Source organism: Gopherus evgoodei, chromosome 1, assembly GCF_007399415.2.
Source record: "Gopherus evgoodei ecotype Sinaloan lineage chromosome 1, rGopEvg1_v1.p, whole genome shotgun sequence".
NCBI classification, from domain to species: domain Eukaryota; kingdom Metazoa; phylum Chordata; order Testudines; family Testudinidae; genus Gopherus; species Gopherus evgoodei.
In genome coordinates, this window is record NC_044322.1 from 309,683,004 (window position 1) to 309,709,873 (window position 26,870).

The following is a 26,870-nucleotide window of genomic DNA, read 5'->3' on the forward strand; positions in this document are numbered from 1 at the left end:
GGGACCCAGTCCCTTCCCCCGGACTCCCAAAAGGGAACTGCCCCCTCTGCCCTGCTGCTCTCTTTCTATATGGGCCTGCTCTGCCTTAATTGCTGCTCGTTGTAGCCCCTCTCTGATTGGGTGCCTGCTGTCCCGCCTCCCCTTTTAACCCTGTCTCCACCAGTGTGGCGCGGACACCTCATCACACCCATAATCTTTAGATATTATCCCTCTGTTTCTCCAAATTATTTTTGATTAAGAAATAAATTGCAATAAGAGCTGTCCTCCTAAAAAAAGTATTGTATGACTTAATGTGGTTTAACGAGAACTCAACTATCAGTGTCTGTCAGGATCATATTGATATTTTTAAAGTTTGGGGCCCTTCGGGTTCTTTCTGTTAGGAAAAGAAATGGACAACGATGGAGTCAGGTATCTGATGCAATCCCATGCATTGACAAAGAATGTACAAAATCCTGTTTCCCTAAACACAGGAGGAATCAAACCACAGGATTTAGTTTCTTTGTTTGCAGCTCCAAAGTCCTTTCAGCAAGCATGCAGCTCAAAAGCGCTCTCTCTATACTTTTCTCAGGGCTAGTCTCTTAGTGCTTATTCAGGCTGTGACTGGCTATCTGCTCTATCTCCGTGTGTGTTTCAATCTGAGTCTCCTGTTGCTCTCTCTCACACACATACACACCTCTACAAAAACAATAAGAAGAGAAACAACAGCTGTTGGCTTTAGACCCTTTGAAAGCAAATGAAACTTTCTAAAGTGGCCTCAGTGAACTTGATTACAGCTGCCATCTTGGATTCTCTCCATGTGAAAGCAGAGGGAAACAAGCTACAGTTTTAGACGCTTTAAAGACTTTGTATTGTGCAGCAGAAATGTCTGGTACAGTTAAAAAATAAACGTTTGTATTCATCTTCATCCATCAGTACTGACCATTGTAGAAACAGAAAGAATTTTTTTTCTAGTAATGTACTTCAGTAATTCCTGAAACTATTTTCAAATTTTGTTTGTGCTTCTTGTGTAAAGCTTCTCCAGTAACATAGTTCGCCTTCAGTTTTGTAATGTGTTGGGTGTGTGTATATGTGTGTGGATGTTTGGTCAGTTTCATATGTTTTCTTTGCTTCCTTCCTTATTCTTTTTCTCTGATGCAACATGGTCTAGCGGACGGAGACAAGGACTAGATGATGTTCCTCTTTTGTACAATGACGGATAGTAATGCATGCCTGCTATGCAAGAAGTTGTGAGGATTGGTTATTTAACATTTGCACAGTGCTTGGAAAATAGAAAGCACCGTATGCATTTTAAGTGTTATTATTTTCTTTATTAATCACCTTTAATTCCCCAATTTTCTGTTCTCGAGGGATTGAAAGATCCATTTACCAGTGCCAGGTGGAAAACTTTCTCTGATGTGTGTGTGTATGTGAGGGGGAGGAGTGTCTTTGCCTTCACTTTTTGCAGAATTTAAGCTTAATTTAAGATTTCATTACTTAAAGTTGCAAAGGTAAAATTCAAAATATGGACCAAATATAGACAAATACAGTGTCTTCTTCCTGAGTGTGTAAACATACAACCTTGTAGTGAGGTGGCCTGGCTCCCAGCCACCCCAGAGGAGGAAAAGCCAAGCTGGAGGCCGGACTGGGTGGAGCTAAAGAGCTCTGAGCCGCCCCGCAAAGGGTCAGGCGCCGACCCGGAACTCTAAAGGCCAGCCCTCAGAGCTCAGTCAGAGGCCAGCAGCTGGAGCGAGCAGACGTCCCTCAGGGAGCTCAGGACTGGGACACTCCCGCGGCCCGGGGTAGCCGCCCAGAGTGGCCCGAGCTCCCCTGCGCCTTCTACCCGGAAGAGCCACCAGAGCTACCCTGGGCCGACTTCTCGGAGGAGTTGCCAGACCTATCACCCAGCCCCGGCCGTGACGAACCCATGCACCTGGACCCTGCAGAGGACAACCCCAGGATCCAGGTAGGCCCCAAGGGGGAGTCTGGAAGTGGCCCGGGGGCAGCCGACCCTAGTCTGGCTGCAGCCAAACCAGAGCCAATGTCAGTGTGTTGCGGCCGGGATCCCCACTGACACAGCAGCAGGCTGCCTGCCGCTGTTAGGGCCCCGGGCTGGGACACAGAGGAGTGAGTGGGCCTGCATCCCCCCTGCCACCCTACTCACGGGTGGCAGTCTCCCCCTCATCCCGACGCTCAGGCGTAGGAGCTTGGGCTTAATAGACTGAACTGCTGGCTCAGCCCCTGCCTGAGGGTCTGAGCCCTGACTAGTTGTTTGCTGCCCCGCCCTGAGCTAGGGCCTGGGTTTATATACTGACCTACATGGCTCAGCCCCTGCCTGAGGGTCTGAGCTCTGAACTGTTTGCTGCCCCGCCCTGACCTAGGGCCGGGGCTTGAATACTAAACTGTTGGCTCAGCCCCTGCCTGAGGGTCTGAGCCCCTGAACTGTTGTTTGCTGCCCCGCCCTGACCTAGGGCCTGGGCTTAATAAACCAAACTGCAGGCTCAGCCCTGCCTGAGGGTCGGAGCCCCTGACCTGTCGTTTGTTGCCCCAGGTAGTGGGGCTGCCTGGCTCCCAGCCGCCCTAGAGAGGAGCGAATCCCAACAGCGCATGCGTACAAACCTCCATAAGGAATATTTCTTGATTTCAGTGGTGGGAATACAGTAAGTCAGTGCCTCCTTGTTCATACATTTGAATATTAAATGGAGTGATATAATTTAAATAAGCATTTAATTAGTCATTTATGAGAAATTTCTTAAATTATTGATTTTCTAGTGTTGGTCTTTTCCAAATTTCTCTAAGCCTCCAGTGTCTCTGATAGTTATAAACCTTTGTCTTGATAGAGTTGTAATATAAACCTCTTGGCACCCACTTTTGCAAATCTTGGCAAAGTTAGGCTATGAAATCCTTATTAATGAACCTAAATAAGGACCAAAGATCTTGCAAAGTCTTGCACATATGTTTTACTTTAGGCACACAAATAGTCCCTTTGACTTCAGCAGGACCACTTGTATGCCGAAAGCTAATCCGTCACATAAATCTTTGCAGGACTGGGACCACAGTAACCTGATTTTCAAAAGTTAAGAGTACACCTTAGCTCTTATTGAGGTCATTTATTTTAGAACCTAACTAAGGGATCTGGAACCTAACTTTAGACAACCTTTTTTTAAATCCTTGCCCATCTAATTTTTCACTGACCAATAAGTGGTAAATATAGTAGGACAATTGTTATTGTAGTATTACTGCTATTAGTAATGTCTGACCATTTTTATCTGGGTTAAAAACTGTTTGCTGCTGTTTGAAGGCACGGAGAATTCTATGGAATTCTGCAGGAATCTCTTTTGCAACCCAAATGCAAAAGAAAGAGAATGAGATCACAGGAACTTAGAAATTGCCATACAGATCAGAGCAGTGTTCCATCTACTTCAGTATCCTGTCTCTGACAATGGACATTTATGGAATAACTTTAGACCCCATTACTTAGTGTTTGGCTTAGGTCCTGAAGCATAAGCATCATATATATATAGTATCATTATCTGTAGAAATGTCTAATCATTTCTTGAATCCTGCTAAGCTCTTGGCCAAAATGATATCCTGGGGAGATCCAGAGTACTAAGATCATTGCCAAGGAGGACGTCAGTAACATTTCAAAACTGGGGGAGGCAAAAGTAGCCTGTCCCAAATGTACTATGTGTATTTCTGTATTTTTCAAAATGGGGACTGAGGATGAGGAAAAACAAACTGAGAGAGGGGCTATAGCACAGGGCTGAAATCGGGGCATTCCACTTCCATGTACATAAAGGATAATGAAACTGAGAATCATACTCTCATAAAGAGCATATATGGATGAACCATGATTCCTTTAGGCATGAACCATACTTACTTCGTCTCCTCTGTCTCTTCCTGTAGCATGGCCTGCACTGCTCGCTTTTATTTGAGTCTTTTTTTCTCTCCAGTTTTTCTCTCTGAGTTACACTCTGACTGACTTCTATATTTTTTCTCTGCTTTCTTCAGAATATTTGTGAAATAACAAAAGGCTTTTTTCTACTCCAAGGCTGAAAATACTAGAAAGCCACATTTTATCCAGGTTTACTTTTTTAGGAGAGTGGGGGAGCAGAGGGGAAGTGTTTTGTTTGGCTTGAGCCAGTTTATACTCTCTCGAGTCTGAGATCAGAAAAAGTATTTTTTAGGCAAAAATGTCTGAGGAGAAAGAAAGTTCTAATATTTTATTTAAATATTCCTTTCAGGGATGTTTTGAAGTATCCAAGTACTTATTTATTATTTTGTTCTGGGAAATCATATGATTTATTTATTAAAAGAAATAAAAGCAAACATTTGAATTATTAGGGTCTTAAAATGGAGTATGGCATAATAGAACATGTGCAATGAAGCTGGACAGTATTATAATAGAATTTCTTGCCATATATGAAGGAAATAAGGAATGACCTTCATAACTCATTTGAAGCCCTTTCTTTTATGAATTATGAGACATTCTACTGTTAGTGGAAATAAGGTCTATAATGCCTCCCATCCTTACATCTTTTTTTCTCTCTTGTTGTCATTATGTGGGTATCTATATGCACCAAATATATTCCTAAGGCTTCAGTCTCCAGTTGAAATTGATATTTATTATTTGCCACTAAAAACCTGCCAAAATTAATTTGCAAACTTGTATTTTTAGGAGTAAGCCAAGAAAAACAAAATAGTACAGTATGTTCACACCTTTTCTATAGTTCATCATTTTTGTGCCACGTCTAGTTGATTTTACACTAAAGAATAGCTGTGCAGGCTGAGGGTCCAGAATATGTCGACTGTTTAGGAAATGCCGATTTACTGAATTCTGTAAACATGTTTAAAAATTCTCAGTTTTTAATCAAATACTTTCTGCATGGTGGTGTTGGCAGCAAAAAAAGCTGGATTCAAATATCCAGAAATTCCTCTTAAAATTAACAAACAGTACTGGCTTGAGCACCCACCCAGAAACTTGATGTAACCCCCTTTTGACCTAAGTGTTTAGCCAAACTTAAAGTTTGGGGCCCTTCGGGTTCTTTCTGTTAGGAAAAGAAATGGACAACGATGGAGTCAGGTATCTGATGCAATCCCATGCATTGACAAAGAATGTACAAAATCCTGTTTCCCTAAACACAGGAGGAATCAAACCACAGGATTTAGTTTCTTTGTTTGCAGCTCCAAAGTCCTTTCAGCAAGCATGCAGCTCAAAAGCGCTCTCTCTATACTTTTCTCAGGGCTAGTCTCTTAGTGCTTATTCAGGCTGTGACTGGCTATCTGCTCTATCTCCGTGTGTGTTTCAATCTGAGTCTCCTGTTGCTCTCTCTCACACACATACACACCTCTACAAAAACAATACTCAGCCAAGCCCCTTTCTCATACAGTTCAAATTCCTGAGAGGTCTCGCATGAGTCAGTGATTGGGGTAGAGGCTGCTATTGTTTCATAAAGAAGCTTAACTGTTTCTTAAAGCTATCTTAAGTGAAAGCCTGCACCCACATCAGATTCAATGATGTTTCAACCAGTCACCAACACGAGAAAATTTAAACACCTTCCCTAGTTCCCTTAACAGGCAATACTTGCCCTTTCACAAGCCGTGAGTCTATATATAAAACAAGGAAAGGTTTATTGAACAGGAAAACACAACAACAATATATCAACAATGTTTTATGCAACGAATAAAACATCCACCCTCACACTGTCTTTGCCAGTAGTCCTTCACCTCAGTTTCCCTCACCTGCTTGTGTGAACATCCAATGAGTAAATATCCCTTTAACACACCATTTTCTCCTTTTCCCCTTGGCTGCATCCCACTTGTGGTTTGTTGTTAGTAGTTAATGAAGTCCTAGAGTCTGGTAGTGCACTTGGCCAGGGCCAAACATTAAAGGTGGAAGTGCTGCCTGGTTTCCATGAAGAGATACCTTATGCCTGTTGCCGCAATGCCTTCTTTGTACCAGGCCCAGTCCAGACATGCCACAACCTAACTCAGCTCTGGTAGTGCTGGGAAGAAGGGCACTTACTAGAGTTCACGCAGCCCAATTTTTGCACAGTGGAAGAAGGGGGTTCCATATATGATCCTCCAGCAGAGACCTTGCCACAAGGGATTCATTCCTAGCTAAAAGTAGGAGCTCTCTTCTCTTTTTCTGTCCAAGTTCCATTACCTAGTGATGCAAGACTAAGGCTTTGGTTAGGGTGACTCCTCACTCAGGGCCTATTAATCACAGTTTTGTTACCCTTTTGTCACACAGTAAGGATAATAACATTTCATTATCCCTACACTCAGAGCATAAATGTATTTTAACTAAAATATTTGCACTGAGATGGCAGGAAACAAACAGGCAAATAAGATCTGGCTCATTCTGTCTCTTCCTCTGGTTCACCTATAGATGGTGGCAGAAAGCATCTTCCCTGTAGAGATTCAGACCATAGGTTTACATCCGTGTCACTCAAGTGGACATCTCAATATTCATTAATAATGTCAATGGGACTATGTAAGTGAGTAAATGCTTGCCAGCATGAGTACCATTCCACAATTGGGCTCTATTGGAACACACACATTAACTTCAGTCACACCCCTTGACACCTTGGCATTGCCATTCAGTGTTTCCTTTCATGGAGAAATGTGGACAAGTATCTGAAGTGGGATTAGCAAGGAAAGCTATCTTAGTGAGGTCATAACATGTAGGAATAAAGTGAGAAAGGCTAAAAGCCAAGTAGAGTTGAACCTTGCAAAGGGAATTAAAACCAATAGTAAAAGGTTCTATAGCCATATAAATAAGAAGAAAACAAAGAAAGAAGAAGTGGGACCGCTATACACTGAGGATGGAAAGGAGGTTAAGGATAACCTAGGCATGGCCCAATATCTAAATAAGTACTTTGCCTCAGTCTTTAATAAGGCTAATGGGGAGCTTAGGGGTAATGGAAGGATGACAAAAGGGAATGAGGATATGGAGGTGGATATTACCACATCCGAGGTAGAAGCCATACTTGAACAGCTTAATGGGACAAAATTGGAGGGCCCGGACAATCTTCATCCGAGAATATTAAAGGAACTGGTGCATGAAATTGCAAGCCCGTTAGCGAGAATTTTTAATGAATCAGTAAACTCAGGGGTTGTACCGTATGACTGGAGAATTGCTAACGTAGTTCCTATCTTTAAGAAAGGGAGAAAGAGTGATCCGAGTAACTATAGGCCTGTTAGTTTGACATCTGTAGTATGTAAGGTCTTGGAAAAAATTTTGAAGGAGAAAGTAGTTAAGGACATTAAGGTCAATGGTAATTGGGACAAAGTACAACATGGTTTTACTAAAGGTAGATCGTGCCAAACCAACCTGATCTCCTTCTTTGAGAAGGTGACAGACTATTTAGACAAAGGAAATGCAGTAGACCTAATTTACCTAGATTTCAGTAAGGCATTTGACACGGTTCCACATGCGGAATTATTAGTCAAATTGGAAAAGATGGGGATCAATATGAGAATTGAAAGATGGATAAGGAGCTGGTTAAAGGGGAGACTACAATGGGTCATACTGAAGGGTGAACTGTCAGGCTGGAAGGAGGTTACTAGTGGAGTTCCTCAAGGATCGGTTCTGGGACCAATCTTATTTAACCTTTTTATTACCGACCTTGGCACAAAAAGCGGGAATGTGCTAATAAAGTTTGCGGATGACACAAAGCTGGGGGGGTATTGCTAACAAGGAGAAGGACCGGGATATCATACAGGCAGATCTGGACGACCTTGTAAACTGGAGTAATAGTAACAGGATGAAATTTAATAGTGAAAAGTGCAAGGTCATGCACTTAGGGATTAATAATAAGAACTTTAGATATAGATTGGGGACGCATCAGTTGGAAGCAACAGAGGAGGAGAAGGACCTTGGGGTATTGGTAGATCACAGGATGACTATGAGCCGCCAATGTGATATGTCCGTGAAAAAAGCTAATGCGGTTTTAGGATGCATTAGGTGAGGTATTTCCAGCAAAGGTAAGGAGGTATTAGTACCGTTATATAAGGCGCTGGTGAGACCCCACCTGGAATACTGTGTGCAGTTCTGGTATCCAATATTTAAGAAGGATGAATTCAAACTGGAACAGGTTCAGAGATGGGCTACTAGGATGATCCGAGGAATGGAAAACCTGTCATATGAAAGGAGACTCAAAGAGCTTGGCTTGTTTAGTCTAGCCAAAAGAAGGCTGAGGGGGGATATGCTTGCTCTTTATAAATATATCAGAGGGATTAATATTAGGGAGGGAGAGGAATTATTTTAAGCTTAGTACCAATGTAGATACAAGAACGAATGGGTATAAACTGGACACTAGGAAGTTTAGACTTGAAATTAGACGAAGGTTTCTAACCATTAGAGGAGTGAAGTTCTGGAACAGCCTTCCAAGGGGAGTAGTGGGGGCAAAAGACATATCTGGCTTTAAGATTAAGCTTGCTAAGTTTATGGAAGGGATGGTATGATGGGAGAGCCTAATTTTGGCAACTGATCTTTGATTATCAGCAGATAAGTATGCCCAGTGGTTGGTGATGGGATGTTGGATGGGATGGGATCTGAGTTACTGCAGAGAATTCTTTCCTGAGTGCTGGCTGGTGAGTCTTGCCCACATGCTCAGGGTTTAGCTGATTGCCATATTTGGGGACAGGAAGGAATTTTCCTCCAGGACCGACTGGCAGAAGCCCTGGAGGTTTTTCACCTTCCCCTGCAGCGTGGGGCATGGGTCACTTGCTGGTGGATTCTCTGCAGCTTGAGGTCTTCAGACCACAATTTGAAGACTTCAATAACTCAGGTATAGGTTAGGGGTTTGTTATTGAAGTGGATGGGTAGGGTTCTGTGGCCTGCTTTGTGCAGGGGGTCGGACTAGATGATCACATTAGTCCCTTCTGACCCTAGAATCAAAAAGAAAAAAAAAATAAAAGAAAAAAAAAGTGCTTCAAAAGGATCTGAAACTTCTGCCTTGCATTCCTAGAGCTTGAACTAAAGGCTATTGGAGTTGATGGAAAGACTCAAAAGCTTCAATGGGGTTTGGCCCTACTATTGGAAGCAAGATTTCTAGCATGTGCCACTGTATGCTGTAGCCCTAATTTAACCTGAAATTTTTGGATCAAGCATATTGTATAAAAACCGAGGGACACATACCTGATCCACACATGGAATTCCCATTCTTTTCAATAAGGGCTCTGCTATGTGGATTGAAGACAGAGGATAGCCCTTTTGAAACAAGACTCAGACAGTAGCTTGCAAAATGAAATCCTTTCTGATTGGACATAATGTACCTATGCAAGTTCTTTAGGCTTCAGTTCCCAACAGCCACTAATTGACAGCATTTTAATAAAGTACTGCAAGTAAATTTGTCCTCTTACTGACATATGCAAATGAAGCAATATAAATTCCAAAGACAAGTTTGTAGTCCAAAAATGGCTATTTCCGTATACTTTGAAAGGGAAAATGTTTTTTTCCTCTCAGGAAAATCGTTCACTTTTGTTTTTGAGGAAAGGTTAAGAGTGAAGCAGAAGCATGCAATTATTTTTGAAGATTAGTTGCTGCATTACAGAATATACACAAACTGAAAGCAAAACTGTATCTTAATCAACATCTAAAAATAGAACCTCAGTACTTTCAATTAGTCTAACTCTTTAATGGGCACTGCCGTAACCAATTTCACAGATCCTAGTGGAAAAAATATATTACCTGATTTTTTTTAACAATTCAAGCATGCACCCAATTCATCATGCCTAATTAGGGGTTCTGAATTATCATCTTCAATTGTTACAAGTGTCATGTCCTTTGATGGTATTGGCTGCATAATGAGAAACTGTCATAGTCTCAGTTGTCTGTGAGTCTGTGATTGATCAATTTTTGACAACAAAGAAATGTTAACGGGGCTGCATGGTGAAGCAGTAACTGGAAAAATCCCTTTCGGAATGTTTCTATCTAATTTTGGAGTGCTGCCACTGCCACACATGAAATAACAACACGATTGAATTTCTTTTTGCTGGCATTTAGCAGGACCGATGGGAGTGTGCAGAAATCAATGGGGGATCAGGAGTCTGGAAAATTACACACTTGAAGAATTAATGGACTATAATTCTGTATTACATCCTCAATCACATTTTGCTTCTTTTTCATTAATGGAACTAAATTAGTTTTCCATGGACAGGGTGCTTTAAAAATGCAATCATGCTCGTCCTAGGGTACAAAAACTAACCTGTTTTAAGAATAAGTTTATTCTTTCATGCAACATGACAGTAGGAAATTTATGGTGAAGAACAAACCTACAGTATTAATTCAGCCTGTTGAAGTAGATTTGAAAATTACATTTGTATTCTTTTCTCTAACTAATTTCCTACTCCTTGGGCTAGATTATGGCTTTAAGATGACTCAACCAGAATTTTTACTGGAGCTCTTGAGAGGATACACATAAGCAGCAATTTCACCACTCTTTCAAGGAGTTGAAGGTGCACTTCCTCCAGCACTGGCCCAGTTCCCCAGTGTGGTACAGGGGAGGGGCCATAGCACTACTTTCAGTCCTTTCTTTCAACTCTTCTTTTACTGGGCTAGTACCTGTCATGCTATACTGAAGAGTGTTCAGGGGGTTGTGCTGAGCTATGGGGCAAGGCGAGAATGCATAACTCTTTTTTCTCTTCTTCTGTATACCACAGGGCAGCCATAATCTGATCCTTTATATTTAAAAAGAAAATAAAGAAACTTTCAGTGCACTGTGGAAGTCCACATATAGTAATACTCAAGAAAATCCTGTGGTTCAGTGGAACCTTTGATTTGAGATCCCATGCGGTGAATGAAATTCTGATCATACTCAGAATGTGATGTCAAATCTTTTAACATTCGTAGCAAACTGGATAGACAGTATAAGATTCCAGAAGAAAACAGACTGTCGAATTTTTAATAACTAAGAAGGGAAGTTATTTTGGGTACAAGCAGCAGCATTAGAAGAAAAGAGCTGATTGACTTTTATAAAACAAATTTGAAAGGCATTCAGAATAACTTTGGTTTTCTTCTAAAACTGAAATCTTCCTGACTTAGTTCAGCTACCTCAACTCTGTAGTCTTCTGTTTTTCACCCCTCTGTATGATGTTTATATTCTAACAATATGTAGCAGTGGTTTAACAGGATGGAAATCCTGAAGGCTGATACCATGTTTTAAAAGAGATAGCTGCTGTATATCAAACTAGTTTCAGGCTGTTTAGTTTCCCACTGGGGCCAGAGATCCAAGACAGATCTCACATCATAGGTCCAGTTGAACAGCAGGGTCTCTTCAAGTATTAGAACTCTGTTGTCACATGAAAACAGCAAAAACAATTTTCTATTTTTAAATATAAAAGATGGGGAATTAGAACTTGCTGCAGAGAAAATGAAACATTTCCCCAGGTACTCTAAAAGATTGAGTTAATACAGCAGGTATATTATTCAATGGATTTCAAGTGCATTGAACACTGCATGGGACAAAGTCCTTTCCTTATTGCACTTAGTGTTTTCTGAGTCTTGATGAGCCAAACAAGTTGTCAAACAAGCCTAAGATGGGTATTGTGTTTTCCATGTAGAACTTGCTATCTGCTGTGAGCACCCTCACCGTCCTTTGCTTCCTCTGCAGAAAAGCCACCTTTTTAAGTGGATTGATGTATCTATGGGCATGTTAGTATTTGGGTGAGCCAAAGGACACTGGAAGGTAACAACCATTTCAATTCACCTTCTACTATTTTAAAATATCTCTAGAGTTGCTGTATCTCCTTATTCTGCAGTGATCTGTTTTGAAATGATTTCCCTTTTCAGTGTCTTCACCAGATGAACCTCATTTACAGTACTGTATGTTAGTGACTGGGGACTATGTGGCTCTGGGAGTTAGCATTGGGGTGGAAAGACTTTCACCTCTGAGTTGCTATTTCATATTTAGCCGAGGTCAATAGTGACTAAAAGTTTTTAGCACCTATTGGCTGTTCATCAGCTCGTGTGAAACATTTAGTAGTGTCTGTCCAGCTACCAGTGGACTGGTTACTGTGTTTCTGCTAATTGGCAGTGTCCACTGACAGCCTAAGAATGTAGGTTATTGTGCTCTCCTTCCCTGGAAAAATGTAGAGAATGAAAAAAAATTAAGTTGAAATATCCTGCAGATATCTGAGATATTTTCTCCTTCAGGGAAAAGCATTGCCAGACCTTGTTGTTTACAAATGGAAGAATTTTAGGGCTGAATTCTGCTCTGTTACACCTGTATAACCCCGTTGATGTCTGTGTGTGTCCCTGAGAGCAGAATTTGTGCTTAATGTTAAATATGAATAACTCCACTAAATAGGGGCCTGATCCAGCAACCATTGAAGTAAGAGGAATGCAAAGATGGTGTAAATCCATCTTTGCTCTCCTCTGCCCACATCCTGTGTTGAGCATAGATTGACCAGACAAGAGGATTATAGTTGAATGAAAGAATTAACCTGCCTTTAAAAAGGCAATTTGATTCCACTGTGAGTCTTCAAAGGCTGTTATATAGGGACATTCTCTAATGATATTCATCAGGCTCCCAGCTACTCCATTTCCTTTACTGCAGCAATTGTATGCGGTACTAATCGATAATTTGCAAAGGATTGTATTTTACTTAGATTTGATCAGTTATCAACATAGTCTATTACATTCCAGCTCTCCAGGAAGCAGAGTTTTCTTAGTCTTCTCAAAAGCAAGGGATACAGTAGAGAAGAGTTACAGCAGGCTATCGCCACAGTTCAGGAAACAAGTGCTTATGAAGCATAAATATAGATGATTTAGAAGATGCAAGGGGTTTTTTTATGGTTAAGGAAGTTAGATGTATGTGGTACATAATTCCAAAATGCCAGGCATAGTAGCTACCTGTGTATTTTATTAGAATAGCTTCAGTTTGCAAGACTTGGAAGCATTTTTTCATCCAACTAATTTAAGGAAGTGCAGAAATGAATTGTTTGGCTCATTTTAGTTTTTAAAAACACAGGTAGGTTTCATTTGGATTTTTTAAACAAAATAGTGTTTGGGTGCAAATTGCCACATTTTGTGACAATAGAGCCAATGTGGTACTGCTTCATGGGGGCTGAGTAGTTAGGAAGCACGGGCAGAGGCTTCACCCCCCCACACACATTTTGCTGAATCCAGCTGCACTGGAGCTCCATGTCCTGGAGGCAGAGGAGTGATGGCTTTCAGAAGAGCAGGAATTTCAGTGGCAGATGTGTCACTGTGCAGATCCCACTGACATAGATGCTGGAACTAGAGGTGCTGGGGGTGCTACCGCAGCCCCTGGCTTGAAGAGGCTTCCATTATATACAGGGTTTACAGTTTAGTTCAATGGCTCTCAGCACCCTCACTATACAAATAGCTCCAGCACCCCTGCCCATTGAGCTGGACTGCAGCAGGAGCAGGGGCTGCTGCAGCCTTGGACTACAGTAGCAGCTGTGGGCTTTGTGGTTGCTCCTAGCCTGAGGATGAAGATTGCTTTCACCAGCTGCCACATAATTCCACACATAAAGCCTGACAGGATGGAGGATTTGGTACATGTTGTGCTATGTATCTGACAAAGGAAAAAAATATAGGGTGAAATCCCAGCTCCATGTAAGTCAATGGGAGTTTTGCCATTGATTTCAATGGGGCCAGGATTTCAGCCATAGGCCCACATAGCCAAAGGGTGTGTGTCCTATATGTTGTATATTCTAAATGCTGTCTTCTCCCACTAGGGTTGCCAACCATCTGGGATTGGCCTGGAGTGTCCAGGAATTGAAGATTAATCTTTAATTAAAGATTACGTCATGTGGTAAAATCTCCAGGAAAACAGCCAACCAAAACTGGCAACCCTATCTCCCACACGTTGGGTTGTAGATTTTTCTCTTTAAGCCAGCCCCTCACTCCATGATTTTGCATGCCACCATCCAAACATTTTGTTGACCAAAGTGATAGACATGGAATTAAATATTATTTTAAATTTCTCAGTGATTATACAAGGAACTCCTCAAAACAAAACCAACAGTCTCTTCAGCATAGACACAAGAGGAATTTGTCTGCCTTGTTAGAATAAGATACAATTTGATCATTCCTGCTAAAATAAATTGGTTCTGAGCAACACTTTTACTTGTCTATTTTGTCTACCTGCCTTCAGATGTCACCAACCCCCTCTGAACAAAGCACATGTCAAGCATAGCCCTTAATTGCATTATACCATTCTTTGTAAGTGGGATTTTTTTAAATAAAAGTAGTAGTATAATGTCTATTTTGGTAACCTTCTTATGTAAGTAGCATTCATTTTTCGTGTGTGTATCCAGTACAGCATAAAACAGGAGCTCATTAGAGCTGTTAATGCTGCACAAAGCCCACTGATCTACCATAGCCACTGGCCAGGCAAAACTTTTCAATCAGTTCTTCTTCCTTTGTCAAGTCATACTTCTCAGTGAGCAGCTGCAAGATGATTCATTGGAGAACATTTCACTATGGGAGAGAGAAAAATTACTTCTGGCTGCTTTTCCTTTGCTAAGAAAATCATGTTAGTTGTAGATCCTTTCACAGCCCTTCCTGAGCCATCTTTTGCCAATTTGAAAATAGAAATCGTTTTATCCAAATGTCAAGAAGAATTTCTGTGAAATAAGCAGTTCAACTCTTCTGAATGCTTTCCTTCCACATTTTCTACTTGTTTCGCAGAGTTGTGGTGGTTGTATTTTGTCCTGCTGCAGAGAGACTTATTGTCATTAATGTTTAAAATTTTTAGTTTCTTAGGAACTGGTTTCATACTTAAAGAAATCTATGTTTTAAAAAACCACCAGAAGACACATTGGAATTTTTTTCCATAGAAGGTTAGCTGTAGGGAGAAACTTTGGGGTGTCTTTTGTTTGCTGCAAAACATTTAAAGGATAATGGATTGTTCAACACTGATGCAGGCATTGGTTACAATGAAATGATTTGAAGGCAAACAATCAGTCAAGAATATGACATCTCCTAAAGACCAACAGAGTGCTTCTATCAGTACATTTCATGTTAGGGTTTCGTACATAACTCCTCTCAACATCTCGTGTTCAGCCATAAGGAAACTGGAAGAATGTATTTTGTTGCTTATTGACATCTGTAAAAGCATTTCGTCCCAAGTAATATTTTTTGTGATATAGGTTTTGTCAGTTAGTTTGCAAATAAATACAGAATAGCTACTTTGGTTGTCAATTTACGAAACTGACATGTCATTCAAGGCTTGTTTTTCCTGAATAATCAGTAAGTGAGCTTATCAAGATGCATAAAATGCGTGCCTGCAATGCTGTATGCATAATTAGAAAGCATACAGATCCAAAAATAAATTGTTCTGAAGAGAGGAACACAGGCCTCTGTTAATTCATCTGTGTTACTTTGACCTTAATAACCCTCTTTCCTCCCCATCATCCCCAATAAGTAAATTCGACTTTTCAATGGAAGAAATGTGCCATCAAGTCATTTTCATGCATGTTATTTAGAGCACCTATAAAGATTTACATCAAGTCAGAACAACAACTCTATATCCCCTCCACCTTTTAGACTACCCACTTCATTGATTCTGTGGGGTTTGCACCTTCAGCCCACCCCAACAAGCTGTCATGTATTGAACATATGATCCCCAGCCTTTAGCACAATGACTTAGATCTTGTCTGCACTACAGGGAAAGGTCAATCTAAGCTACGCAATAGCGTAACTCAAGCTGATATGGCTTAGATCTACTTGCTGTGGGGTTCACACTACGCGATGTAGACAGGAGATGCTTTCCTGTCGTCTCTCCTTACTTTTCTCGATCTGGAGGAGTACTGGAGTTGATGGGAGAGCGATCTGCAGTCGATTTAGTGGGTCTTCACTAGACCTGCTATATCAACTGCTGATGCATCGATCCCCTCTCGTTGATCCCCTGGTAAATATGGACAAGCCCTTAGATCATGTAGTGGCAAGCAAGCTGGCTCTCAAACTGCACATTCCCCAGTGAAATGGGAAGTTCCAAGGTTTCAGTCTTTTCTTTTCTTTTTTTTTATGATCTGCCAATATCTGAGTGAACACCAGTGGCATAAGGCAGAGACTACAAATCAGCTTTTTCTCACCTAAACAACAGAATTCTCGTTGATCTTTCTCTGATCTCTTGAAATCTCCTGTAGTTTTGCTGTCTTCTGACTCCTCACTATAAAGAAGTTTTGTATTGGTTGAGAGCTAGACAAACTGAACAGCTGAAAGTTGTAAAGAATTGTCTTTTTTTAGTTCTATGGCAGGGCTTATTGTATTAGTGTCTTAGGACAGCAGTTCTCAACCTGGAGTCCGGGGCCTCCTGGGGGCCGCAAGCAGGGCCAACTTTAGACTCGCTGTGGCCCAGGCAGAAAACTGAATCCCAAGCCCTGCTGCCCGGGGCTGAAGCTGAATCCCAAGCAACTTAGTATTTTGGGGGCTCCTGTGGTATGGGGCCCTGGGCAATTGCTCCACTGCCTACCCCCTAATGTTGGCCTCAGCTTTTAATTTACTGAGAAACAGTTATTGTGGCACAGATGGGCCATAGAATTTTTATAACATGTTGGAAGGAGGCCTTAAAGAAAAAGGTTAAGAACCACTGTCTTGGGATATGCTCAGAGTTGAATGTTCTGGTTTTTGAACCAGAGGATATTTCCTTCTAAGTCCCTAATACATAGGGTGGCCACCCTCCTTTTAAGACAAAAGCAAAAGCACTTTTGAACGAGACTCATTACACTACAGTTTGATGCTGTTAGTGAGCACCAAAGTAGAAAAACTAGAGAGTTTTGACAGAGTGTATGCTATAATTGGGAAGAGATTTATTAATGAGAAGAAATAGAGACTCTGTGATTAATTATAACCCATTTAAAAGTCAATATGGTGGTAATTTGACTATATATATAATTGTAAAAAGTAACTATGTCAACCCCTTAATGCAAAAGTAGATCTGAGTCTATTTCATATGTAAATAAAACACCCAACAGCAATTTGCTCTCAGCATGAATAGAAAAAATGCAACAAGAAGGATGAATGCGGTTGGCTAAATGAGGAATATGCAATGAAGTTCTCAGGTGTCCCTGAAATATTGTGCTACTTCAGCTCCTCCAAAGTGGTGGTGGTGGTGGTGGTGTGTCGGGATGAGGAAACTTTGATTTTTAACTTTACTTTTTGAAGGAAGGTTTCCATAAGAGGGTAGAGTGACGATATGTACTAATGTTACAGGGAGATGATACTTATTACATCTCGTAGCTAGCTCCTTCAACAATAGTAAGCTGTCCTCTATGGAAATAACAGATCACATTAATGTGAGTCAACAGAGTTTGAGGGCAGGATTTTAACCCACTGTATGTGACCTACTGTTCAGTGTGTTGCATGTCCCCCTTGGTGACCAAGCCACAGAGGGTACTGGGTCCATTACAGCTGCACACTTCACATCCTTGCTCTCTAGCTCAAACTATAACTCAAATTTTTTGCACTGGAGGTCCCCAGTTCAGTCACTAGCATTGGCCAAGAGTCACAGGTCAGACATAGCGTAAATGTGGGGGAGTATCTGATATTTGAATTGAAGAGTTACTTGCATGCTTGAGATGAGCTCTCTATGTACAAAGGAAGTGTGTAACCCACCAGTCAGTGTGCGTTATGTGTCTTCCTTTGTGCCTGAGCCAAAGAGGATGTGGATCTAGCTTTATAGTTCCAGCTGGAGAGATTCATGCTTTTCTCAATGGAAGTCCCTGGTTTAGTCTCTGGCTTTGGCCAAGATGCTGGCCGTCACATATATATGAGGCAAGCATGCCTTTACTGGACCTGGTATAGGCCCCTTATCTTCAGCAGGGTTGCTATAACCTTAGACTCACTCTGCTGGTTTCTAGAGCTTTGTGCCACATGTGGTGTAAATCCTTCCAGATTTCCAGAAACGTATGTTGGATTTGGTAATGAAGGTCATATTTTATATCCCTGTTTGTTTCCACTGTCCTACTATGCCCAGCTCATTAACATCATTTAGCCACATCACTGAGAATGGTGCTGCTTTATAATAGTCTTTAATGGGAAAGGGGTTGCAGAGGTATGGAAGGGTAGAATTTTGCCTACTGGATGTAATGTAAAGTACTGGAAATCAACACTGCATGATGCACTTAGTTTATAACATCAGTTCACATACCGAGCTTTTAGAATTCAGTAGGACAGGCCTTGCTGTACGCTGGACCTAATTAAGGTGTCCAGAAATCCATTCAAGAGTGGGATCTTTGGAAGAAGTCTAGTCAGTGGAAGGCTATCTTTTAAGAGATCCACATCAGGAAGAGAAAAATGAGTTGGACTGTGTCAGTAAGAACTCAGCATGTTTTTGGACTCTTAACAAATTATTTGTGATAGAAGGCTGATTCTGCTCTCACTTACACTCAGAGCAGGAGTAACTGCTGTAAATTAGGAGCATCTCCACTGAGGATAATGTAAAGCTGGTGTAAGTGGGAATATAATCAAGTACAGATGCTGTCCTTTTCTGGAGGAAGAAAAAAATGGAAGGAAGGACATCAAGAACCAAGAGTAAAATATCAAATCCCCACCTACCCCCCAGCTACAGGTACTCTTTAATGGAGCCAGATTGCGCCAGTAGTTTTGTCCAATGTTTTGGAAGAGCATTAATTCTCTGAAAGTGAGAGTAAGGATTTGTTGTCTTGATATGCTACTGAAATACATAATGTTGGTTATGTCAGACAGTCTGGATAGATCAAGGGGTTAATAGTTGGAGATATAGTTTTTATTCCTTGAATTGGGACCCCTTTCTTTCTTAGTGCTTTGGGAGGTTTACATAGATAACTATTCTGTTACACAGATAGATAACAAATGCTTACCATTTGTTGTGATTCAATTAATTATTAACGTTTAACAATAGAGAAGGCTACTAGATCATTCTTTGCATTCATTAGTATGGCCTTGCTATTATTCTACAGCTTTTATGGGAGGAGGTTCAAAAATTCAATCTCTTCTTTAATTTACTGTTAACCATTATGGGGGTCCAATAATATTGATTAAAACCATTTTAGTAATGCAGCAGATACTGTATTGTCAGCAGACTAATGTAGCGGATTCAGCTGTGTGACTTCCTGTTTTCTTTTTTGGTTGCTGAACAGATATTGATGAATGCTCAGATGGCTTTGTTCAATGTGACAGCCGTGCTAACTGCATTAACCTGCCTGGCTGGTACCACTGTGAGTGCAGGGACGGCTACCATGACAATGGGATGTTTTCACCAAGTGGAGAATCATGTGAAGGTCAGTAACCAGTAAAGGGGCCTATAAATGTCTAATAGGTCACATGTTATTAGCATTCATAATACAGTAATGTACAGAGTCCCCAGCTGATATTGGGGATCCATTGTGCTAGGCACTGTCCCCAAAGACCTTAGAGTGGGAATAGATAAGACAAATGAAAATGGGACAAAAGAAGTATTATTTTCCCTGTTGCACAGATGGGGAACTGAAGAGCACAGGGAGATCCAGCAACTAGTCCAAGGTCACATATGAAGTCTGTGGCTGAGCCAGGAACAGAATCTCTTTGGCCTCATACCTGCTTGTGTGCAGTAATAACCAGGGCCAGATTGTGTGCAGCCTTTCTCCCATCCCCTTTGCCCAGCCAGTATAAGCCAGGCAGAATTGCAGTCCCTGCTCCTGGGAAGCCAGGATCTTCTCTCTCCCTACTCTCCAACCCAAAGAGAGCAAGGAGATGGCTCCAGCCCCTCTGTGAACTGGCTTTCTTCACTAACTGGCTGTAAAGGGGAGGAAGAGAGGAAGGATAGTCCAGTGGTTAGGGAGAGATTTTCCAGAATGAAATGCTACTAAACAGATGACCCCTGTATACACTAGTAGGCTGTAAAGATCACCACATTCTCTCACCAATGACATCACGGAGGGGGTGAAGTAGATGGAGGAAACATTTTTTTACATGCAGAAATGAAGCTTATCCGGCCAGTTCCTCCTCTCCAATTACTTTGTACACTAAAATATTCCTCTCTAAGAAACTTGTCCTATTGCAAAGAATTATTCAGGGGGTCTAATAAGCCACTGCTCACCCCCAGGGGACTATGATGTTGCTTTTACTGCTCATAGAATTACTGCCTTTAGAAAGTGGCAGCTTGAGGAATAACATTAGAAGCATGGAAACACTGGAGATAGAGGGTGGGAGGGGCGGGTTGGTGCTGTGTAGAATCATTCCAGAGGCTCTAGCAAATGGGAACAGCAAGTTAGTGGGTATACAGTTATTTAAAGATGCAGCTGCCCTAGTATGAAGCACTTAGTCTTTAAGCATTTATGAGCCTCTACTCTGAAGGCTATTTTAAGACAAACAAGGCTGCGTGTTCTGTTCTGGTTTGTTTAGACCAAAATTGTGCATATTCCTTCATATTTGGTAATTATAAACTCCGAATCCTCCTACAGCGTGAGCTGCTCAGCTTTGTTTAAGCTCAGATCTGCAAGCAGTGTCGATCCCAAAGGGAAGGAATGGAATTAATTTCAGTGATGCAGACTCAAAGAATGCGCTCCACCAAGAGCAAGGGTGACCTTTTAAGTATCCCTCTCACCACTTCTTCTGAGCATTTTTACCACATTTGAAAGCCATACTCCCAGGTGGATTAGCTACCTGGCTGTTTAGACAAGTTACTGACTTTGTAAAGCTGGGCTTCTCCATCAAGAACTGGCTAAATTTCAATACTGGTCAGACAGATTTTAGAACATGACAAATAGTTTTGGAAAAATCTGTCTATGCGCAAGTGATGCGCTAACTTTCCATGAAAATATTTAGTTGGTAATCATCCAACACAAGGCTTTATCTGTGACTGTCATACTGGATTTGACTTCTTGCTTTAACATTGTGATTTGGTGATGTCTGCTAGACATTTGGCTGTTCAGCCAATTTAAAACTTAGATGTACTAAATTTTTTGCAGAGTCTATCACTAAAGATGAGCATTTAAACAATGATCCCGTTCTATAAAAGTGAGACGCCAAGGAAAAAGGAATACAGAATTGCTGCTAAATAGAAATCTTTTTAGGGTTTTCTACAAGGCATCAACAGCTCTTCAGTAAATACATACAGAAAGGGACAAGTGATTAGAATTAATTTACAAGTATTAGGAAAATATGTGGAACACTGTCAGATTGACTGTTTGCCACTCTAAACTTTAGAATATGTAACAGCTCAAGGGAACAAGGCAACAGTGTTGATATCACACTGCATTATTTTTTGTTGGACTGAAGCTATGGCATTGTGCCTCAGATAGGACATAAAGTCAGAACAAAGTGTGATGCTATGACGCAGCCTAATTTATTGAATATAAAAAGTTGAACATCTTGGGGCCGGTATTAGTTAGACAAACTTGCTCAGATAAACTAAGAACCAAGGTAAACCTCCAACCAGAACTCTAACTGAACCAAAGCTTTTCTGAAGTTCAAAAAGGTTTATAAAATTTTTATTTTTTAAAATTTTTCCTCACTTCTGATGCCTCTTCACTTTGCGGGTTTATGTCAGGACCAGGAGTGGAAGATCCCAAATGCAGCAAAAGAATACTATGCCTGACCTGTGCAGAAAAAGAAAGCAAGAGAAATGTCACAAAAGTACAAGGTTTCTAGACTAACTCTTAAACCCAAAGGGTTTTTGTCAGTCCAGATAAGCATCCACATTTATTTGAACATAAACAAAACCATTCATTTTGTGGTTTTGCCCATGTCTGAGCAGTTTGGGGCAAATTCATCTCTCGTGTAAGTCGACTGATGTTCCTTTACAAGAAAGGATCTTGTAAAGGCCATTTTTGTCCAGAAACATTTGGTTAAGAACTTCCCTTGTTACTGAAATATCTTTGGATTTCAGCACATCTGGCAATCTCTGCTGGATTGGCTCCCATCTTCCCAAGTTTCTAATTTAGGAGCTCTCTGCTGTATCAAGGGACCAGTGTGTTTGAAGGTATCTCTGACCTGGGCAAGGCCTGGAATTTACAAAATTTGTATAAAGGAACCAGCCAGAGCCCAAAAGAAAGGGTGTTCCAGCCTTGATTCCTTTCTCAATGAACTAGAAAGACAGGAGGCCTCTAGGAGCAGCGGGGGGAGGGAATCAGGCAGTGTTATGGTCTTGTGATGTGATTGGGTTGGGAGGTGCGGGATAGGAGGAAGGAGAAGGAAGACCTTAATATGTACATCTTATCGAACATCTCACATGGGTTAAGTAAGCAAAATTTGGCCCTCAGTTAAGTTCTGGGTAGCTATTCATATTTTGCACGATTTATCCAACACAATCCTCCAAATCTTTTGAGGCTCACACATCCCTATCTATACCATTCAAACTGCTAGCTTCCTAAGCACTGTGTTGTAAGCTGGCTGCAGTGTGTTTATGTATTTTTGGAAGATGACATGGGAGTGATAATAGTGATATAACACCTAGATCTGAGATAGCTGGAAATTTGCAGCCTGGACTACTTTCCCCCTATTCATTGTGTTCAGCAGTAGCAGCTCCCGAGTTCAGTCCCCAGCAGCGTCAGTAGTTTATGGCATTTGGTGCCCCAGTTATGGCCATAAACAAAATGTCAGCAACGTAATTCATGGTTTATGGTGGTTTGTTGCAAGTCCAAAATCAAAACGCTGAAGTAAGCTTTTGCCAGGGAAGTATGATTTGTGCTTAAGCACTTTGCAGATAAAGAATGAAGCTTGATGCTGATGAATAATGCAGATATGAATTTCATGTATGCAAGTTTGTGTTTCTCTCTTTGCATTTTGAGAATGTTGCTGTTTCATAGTGGATTAGAATCACAATATGGATGCCCACTGATTTGGGCTGAGGATATTTAATCTGTCTTGTGCAGAGTATTCGTTTTTCTGAGGTCAGCAAGCTGAAAGTTCAGAAGTAGAAGGGTAGGAATGTCAGAAACGCTCAGTGGTGGCCAGACTCTGCTCCCATTGAAGTCGGAATGTCAGTGGTAAAGCTCCCACTGACTTCTGTGGAAGCAGAGTTAACTATCATTGAAACCTTTGGAACATTCCACCCCAATGAATAAGTTGTGCAATGTGCCTGAATATGAAGAGCTAAATTCAGACCTGGTGTAAACAGGCACAGTTCTACTTGCTCTAATGGAGATATTCTCATTTACACTCATAGCAATTTCACCCCAAATTTCTCATTAAATGTGGTACTTTTGAGTTGAATGAAGGTAGTCACCAACTTGCTTGAGAAGTGACATTACTTATTTGTGATACTGGCAGTGTGGGAGCCCTGTGTGTGAGAGCATTTTAAACAAGAAAAAGTCCCTCCATAAAAATGGCTTAACAATAATAAAGAGAATTCCAGTGTTAGAAATTAATCATTTTGTTTAAAATATTAAACATTTAAATGGTTTTTTTCCTTATAGTGGTAGCCAGTGTTGCAGGAGACTGGAAATTGGTTTACAGAGTAGTTAGATAATGCCAAAATACCAGTTTTGGTTCACATTGGGTTCAGCAATTTCTTTTTTATAATAGGTTCAGAATGTGTGGTGTTTTGCTCACTTAGGAACATAGGGGTTGTCATACTGAGTTACATCCATGGTCCAGTTTATCCAGTATCCTGTTGCTGACAGTAACCAGTACAAGATACTTCAAAGGGAGATAAAGGAATCTTGCTTTAAGCAGTGGGTGGAATAATCTATCTCCCACATTAATTGTCCTCCTAGCCCTAATAGTTAGACACTAGTCTACATACACTCTGAAGCATGAAATTTAATCTCTCTTCCAAATTCTGTTAGCATTAACTATTGCAACTCCAGATATTCTTGCTATCCGTATAAATGTTCAATCGCATATTGGATCTTGCTAAGTTTGTAGCCTCAACAACATTCTGTGGCAACCAGTTCCACTATTTATGTGTTCTCTGAAGAAGTATTTCCTTTTATCAGTTTTGAATTTGTCACCTTTCAATTTCATTGCACATCCCCTTAGTCTTGTGTCATGAGATTGGGAGAGTGGAACCCCCTGATCTAACTTCTCTAGGCCATTCATTATTTGATATACTTTTATCATCTCCTCTTATTTGTCTCCTTTGTAAGATAAACAATTCTAGTCTTTTCAATCTCTCTTCATATGAGAGTTTTTCCAGGCCCCTAATCATTTTCGTCACCCTTGTCTGAACCCCCTTTAATTCTTCAGTATCCTTCTTGAGATGGGGTTACCACTATAGGTGAAGCCACACCATTGATTCAGATAATGGCCTTATATAACTTTCCATGTTATTCTCCATCTTATTTCTCACACATCCTAACATCATGTTACTTTTTTGACAGTAGCTGCACATTGAGCTGGAGTTTTAATTGAGCTGTTTTGCTTTAAGAGTTGGGTTTAAGACTGATCTGGAGAAGGTTCCCTTTCCATCTTTGAAGCCAAAAGTAGTTGAGTATTGTATGAGGCTTTGAGATTGATTGTAAAAGATACACAAGTATACTGATTTTTTTTATTGTCCTGCTCTCCAGTAAATAGTGCAAATATCACATTTTAGTGCAATCTGTAATTAAAAACATACGGCCAGATTGTCATAAAGTTTTGATTTATGATTGAAGTCAGTGGAGCTACCCAGATTTGCACAGCCAAAGATGTGGCCTTTGATTTTTCAGATACATTCCAAAATTTATTTATATTGAGTAGTGCTATTTACCATATGCTCTTTCAGAATCTAAGCTGAGAGAAATCGGTGGGATTTTCCCTCTAGCTATAGGAGGAGACAGACAGCTCGAAAAGCTAAATAAAATCATTGAAGTGCAAGGCAGTGTATGCCGTTAGTTTGTCTTTGCGAAAGATGTGTGTGTATGCATTAATGAAATGTCTCTAAAGTACTCAGAAATCTTTGAAATGTAATATTGTGTCAAAGTTGTTCAGCTTAATCCCCATTGAGTTCATTTTGTTCTTATATTAGACACAAAGATCATGGATGCCTCTGTAACTCGAATAACTAATACGCTCTGTTGGTACCTTAGATAAATCATGTGATCCCTTATTACTGAATGAAACTACAGGTCAGACTTCACCTTTCATGTTAACTTTTCAGTAGATGACTCAAAAGCACTAGGCAGAGCTAGCAAAGGAGTTTGGAAGCAAATTCAATTGTCTGTTGCTATGCTTGTTAAGTACCCTTTTACTTCTCATGGATGCAGGTTTCCATAGACTAATGGTCTTTCTGGGACTTAGTATTATCTCTGTTCTTGTGCCTCTTGTTTAGAAGTTGTGGTTGCCTTATTCTTGCTAAATAGCTCAACAACTTTCACTTAGAAAATGATATAGAAAATTTCAAATGATAACATTTTTTTCTTTTAAAACAGAGAAGGGGGTTTTCAAAGACATTGTGTGAACTTGTGAGTTATTTCTCCCTTTTCTGGTGGTTGCAAATTAATTTTCAGCTGAAGGCTTTAATGGCTGAGAATCATTTATACTGGCTGTAGCAAGGCCATTTTTGTTAATTGAATGTGGTCTAAAAGCATTACACGGCATGTTTTCACAGACATTGATGAATGTGGGACTGGAAGGCACAGCTGTGCCAATGACACTGTTTGCTTTAACTTGGATGGTGGGTATGACTGTCGATGTCCTCATGGAAAAAACTGCACAGGAGACTGTATCCATGATGACAAAATCAAACACAATGGGCAGATTTGGGTGCTGGAGAACGACCGGTGCTCTGTCTGCTCATGCCAGGTTAGTATAAAGTTCACTGTTTTTTTAATCACTGGTGGGGGAAAAAGGGAGAGATTGCTAAATTGGAAGAAAACACTATGATTCCAGTAAAATTACCCTGTTACTGCTTTTCTTGGGCCCCCTCTACCATGGAGGTGATGTCACAGGAAAGGTGATTTCCACAGGACCATTTGGGATCAGTGTGCTTCCCTCTGGCCTGCTTCTTCCCAACACCGAGCACCCTATCCCAGTCCTACTCAGTCCCAGCCATTTCCCCCTGGATGGATAATAGTTCATGGGCGGCTTTTCTGTGCGACCCTGCAAAAAGGAAGACAGAATCATCAGGCACACCCACCTCCCTTAGCCCTGTGGGAGAGATGAAATTTGTGCATGAAAGATTTCCTGTGTGCATTGATCTTTGAGATGTAGTTGGACCCAGGAATTAGATTGACTAGAATTGATGAAATGTGAAGGAAAAAAGCTGTCTTCCCCCACCCTCCCTGTCTCTCAGATACCCGAATGTAATACTGGCCATCCTCCTCAAATCTTAATGTGAAGCTGTTCTTTCCCCTAAACTCATGCTTAGTGCTAAAAATGTTGAAGCAAAACCTGGGCCAAATTCGCTGCTGGCAAAAACTGGGACACCTCCCTAAAAGCTAAGGTTTCACCAGCATTTAAGCTAAACCCTGGCTACATTTAGTCTTTCTAATATGAACACTTTACAATAGGTGTAGGAGAGATGGATTGATCTGGAAGTTTCTATCAACACTTACTAACATGCATACAAAAATTAGCATAATCTTAGTAAAATCTGTTAATCTGAGGCCTGGGCTACACTAGCGGGGGGCTTTCTGAACTAAGATAGGCAACTTCAGCTATGCTGTTTGCGTAGCTGAAGTCGAAGTATCTTAGTTTGACCTCCCTGGCTGTCCTCATGGCAGCGAGTCGACTGCTGTGACTCCCCTGTCGACTCCGCTTACTTCTCTTGCCAAGGTGGAGTATGGGCATCTATTCGGGGATTGATTTATTGCATCTAGATGAGAGGCGATAAATCGTTCCCCGATACATCAAACACTACCTGCCGATCTGGCAGGTAGTATAGATATACCCTCACTGTCTCAGGAAAACCTATATATGTCATCACCTCAGGAGAGGGCTGATTGAAGAATTGCTGTTACAAAGGAAATTAAGGACATGCAAATTAACATGTGACTTAGAATTAAACCAACATGCCTAATTTTGTATAGTGACC

At 40.9% G+C, this 26,870-nt stretch overlaps 1 protein-coding gene across 2 annotated transcripts in view; it reads left to right on the plus strand.

Annotated features, from left to right (window-relative positions):
* Positions 1-26,870, plus strand: part of NELL2 (neural EGFL like 2) — a 241,650-nt gene that overhangs the window by 203,225 nt on the left and 11,555 nt on the right. For both annotated transcript variants that reach the window (XM_030548910.1, XM_030548911.1), the window contains exons 16-17: positions 19,075-19,215; positions 25,446-25,639. In XM_030548910.1, coding sequence (XP_030404770.1) covers positions 19,075-19,215; positions 25,446-25,639 — 335 coding nt within the window. The remainder of the gene's footprint in view (positions 1-19,074; positions 19,216-25,445; positions 25,640-26,870) is intronic.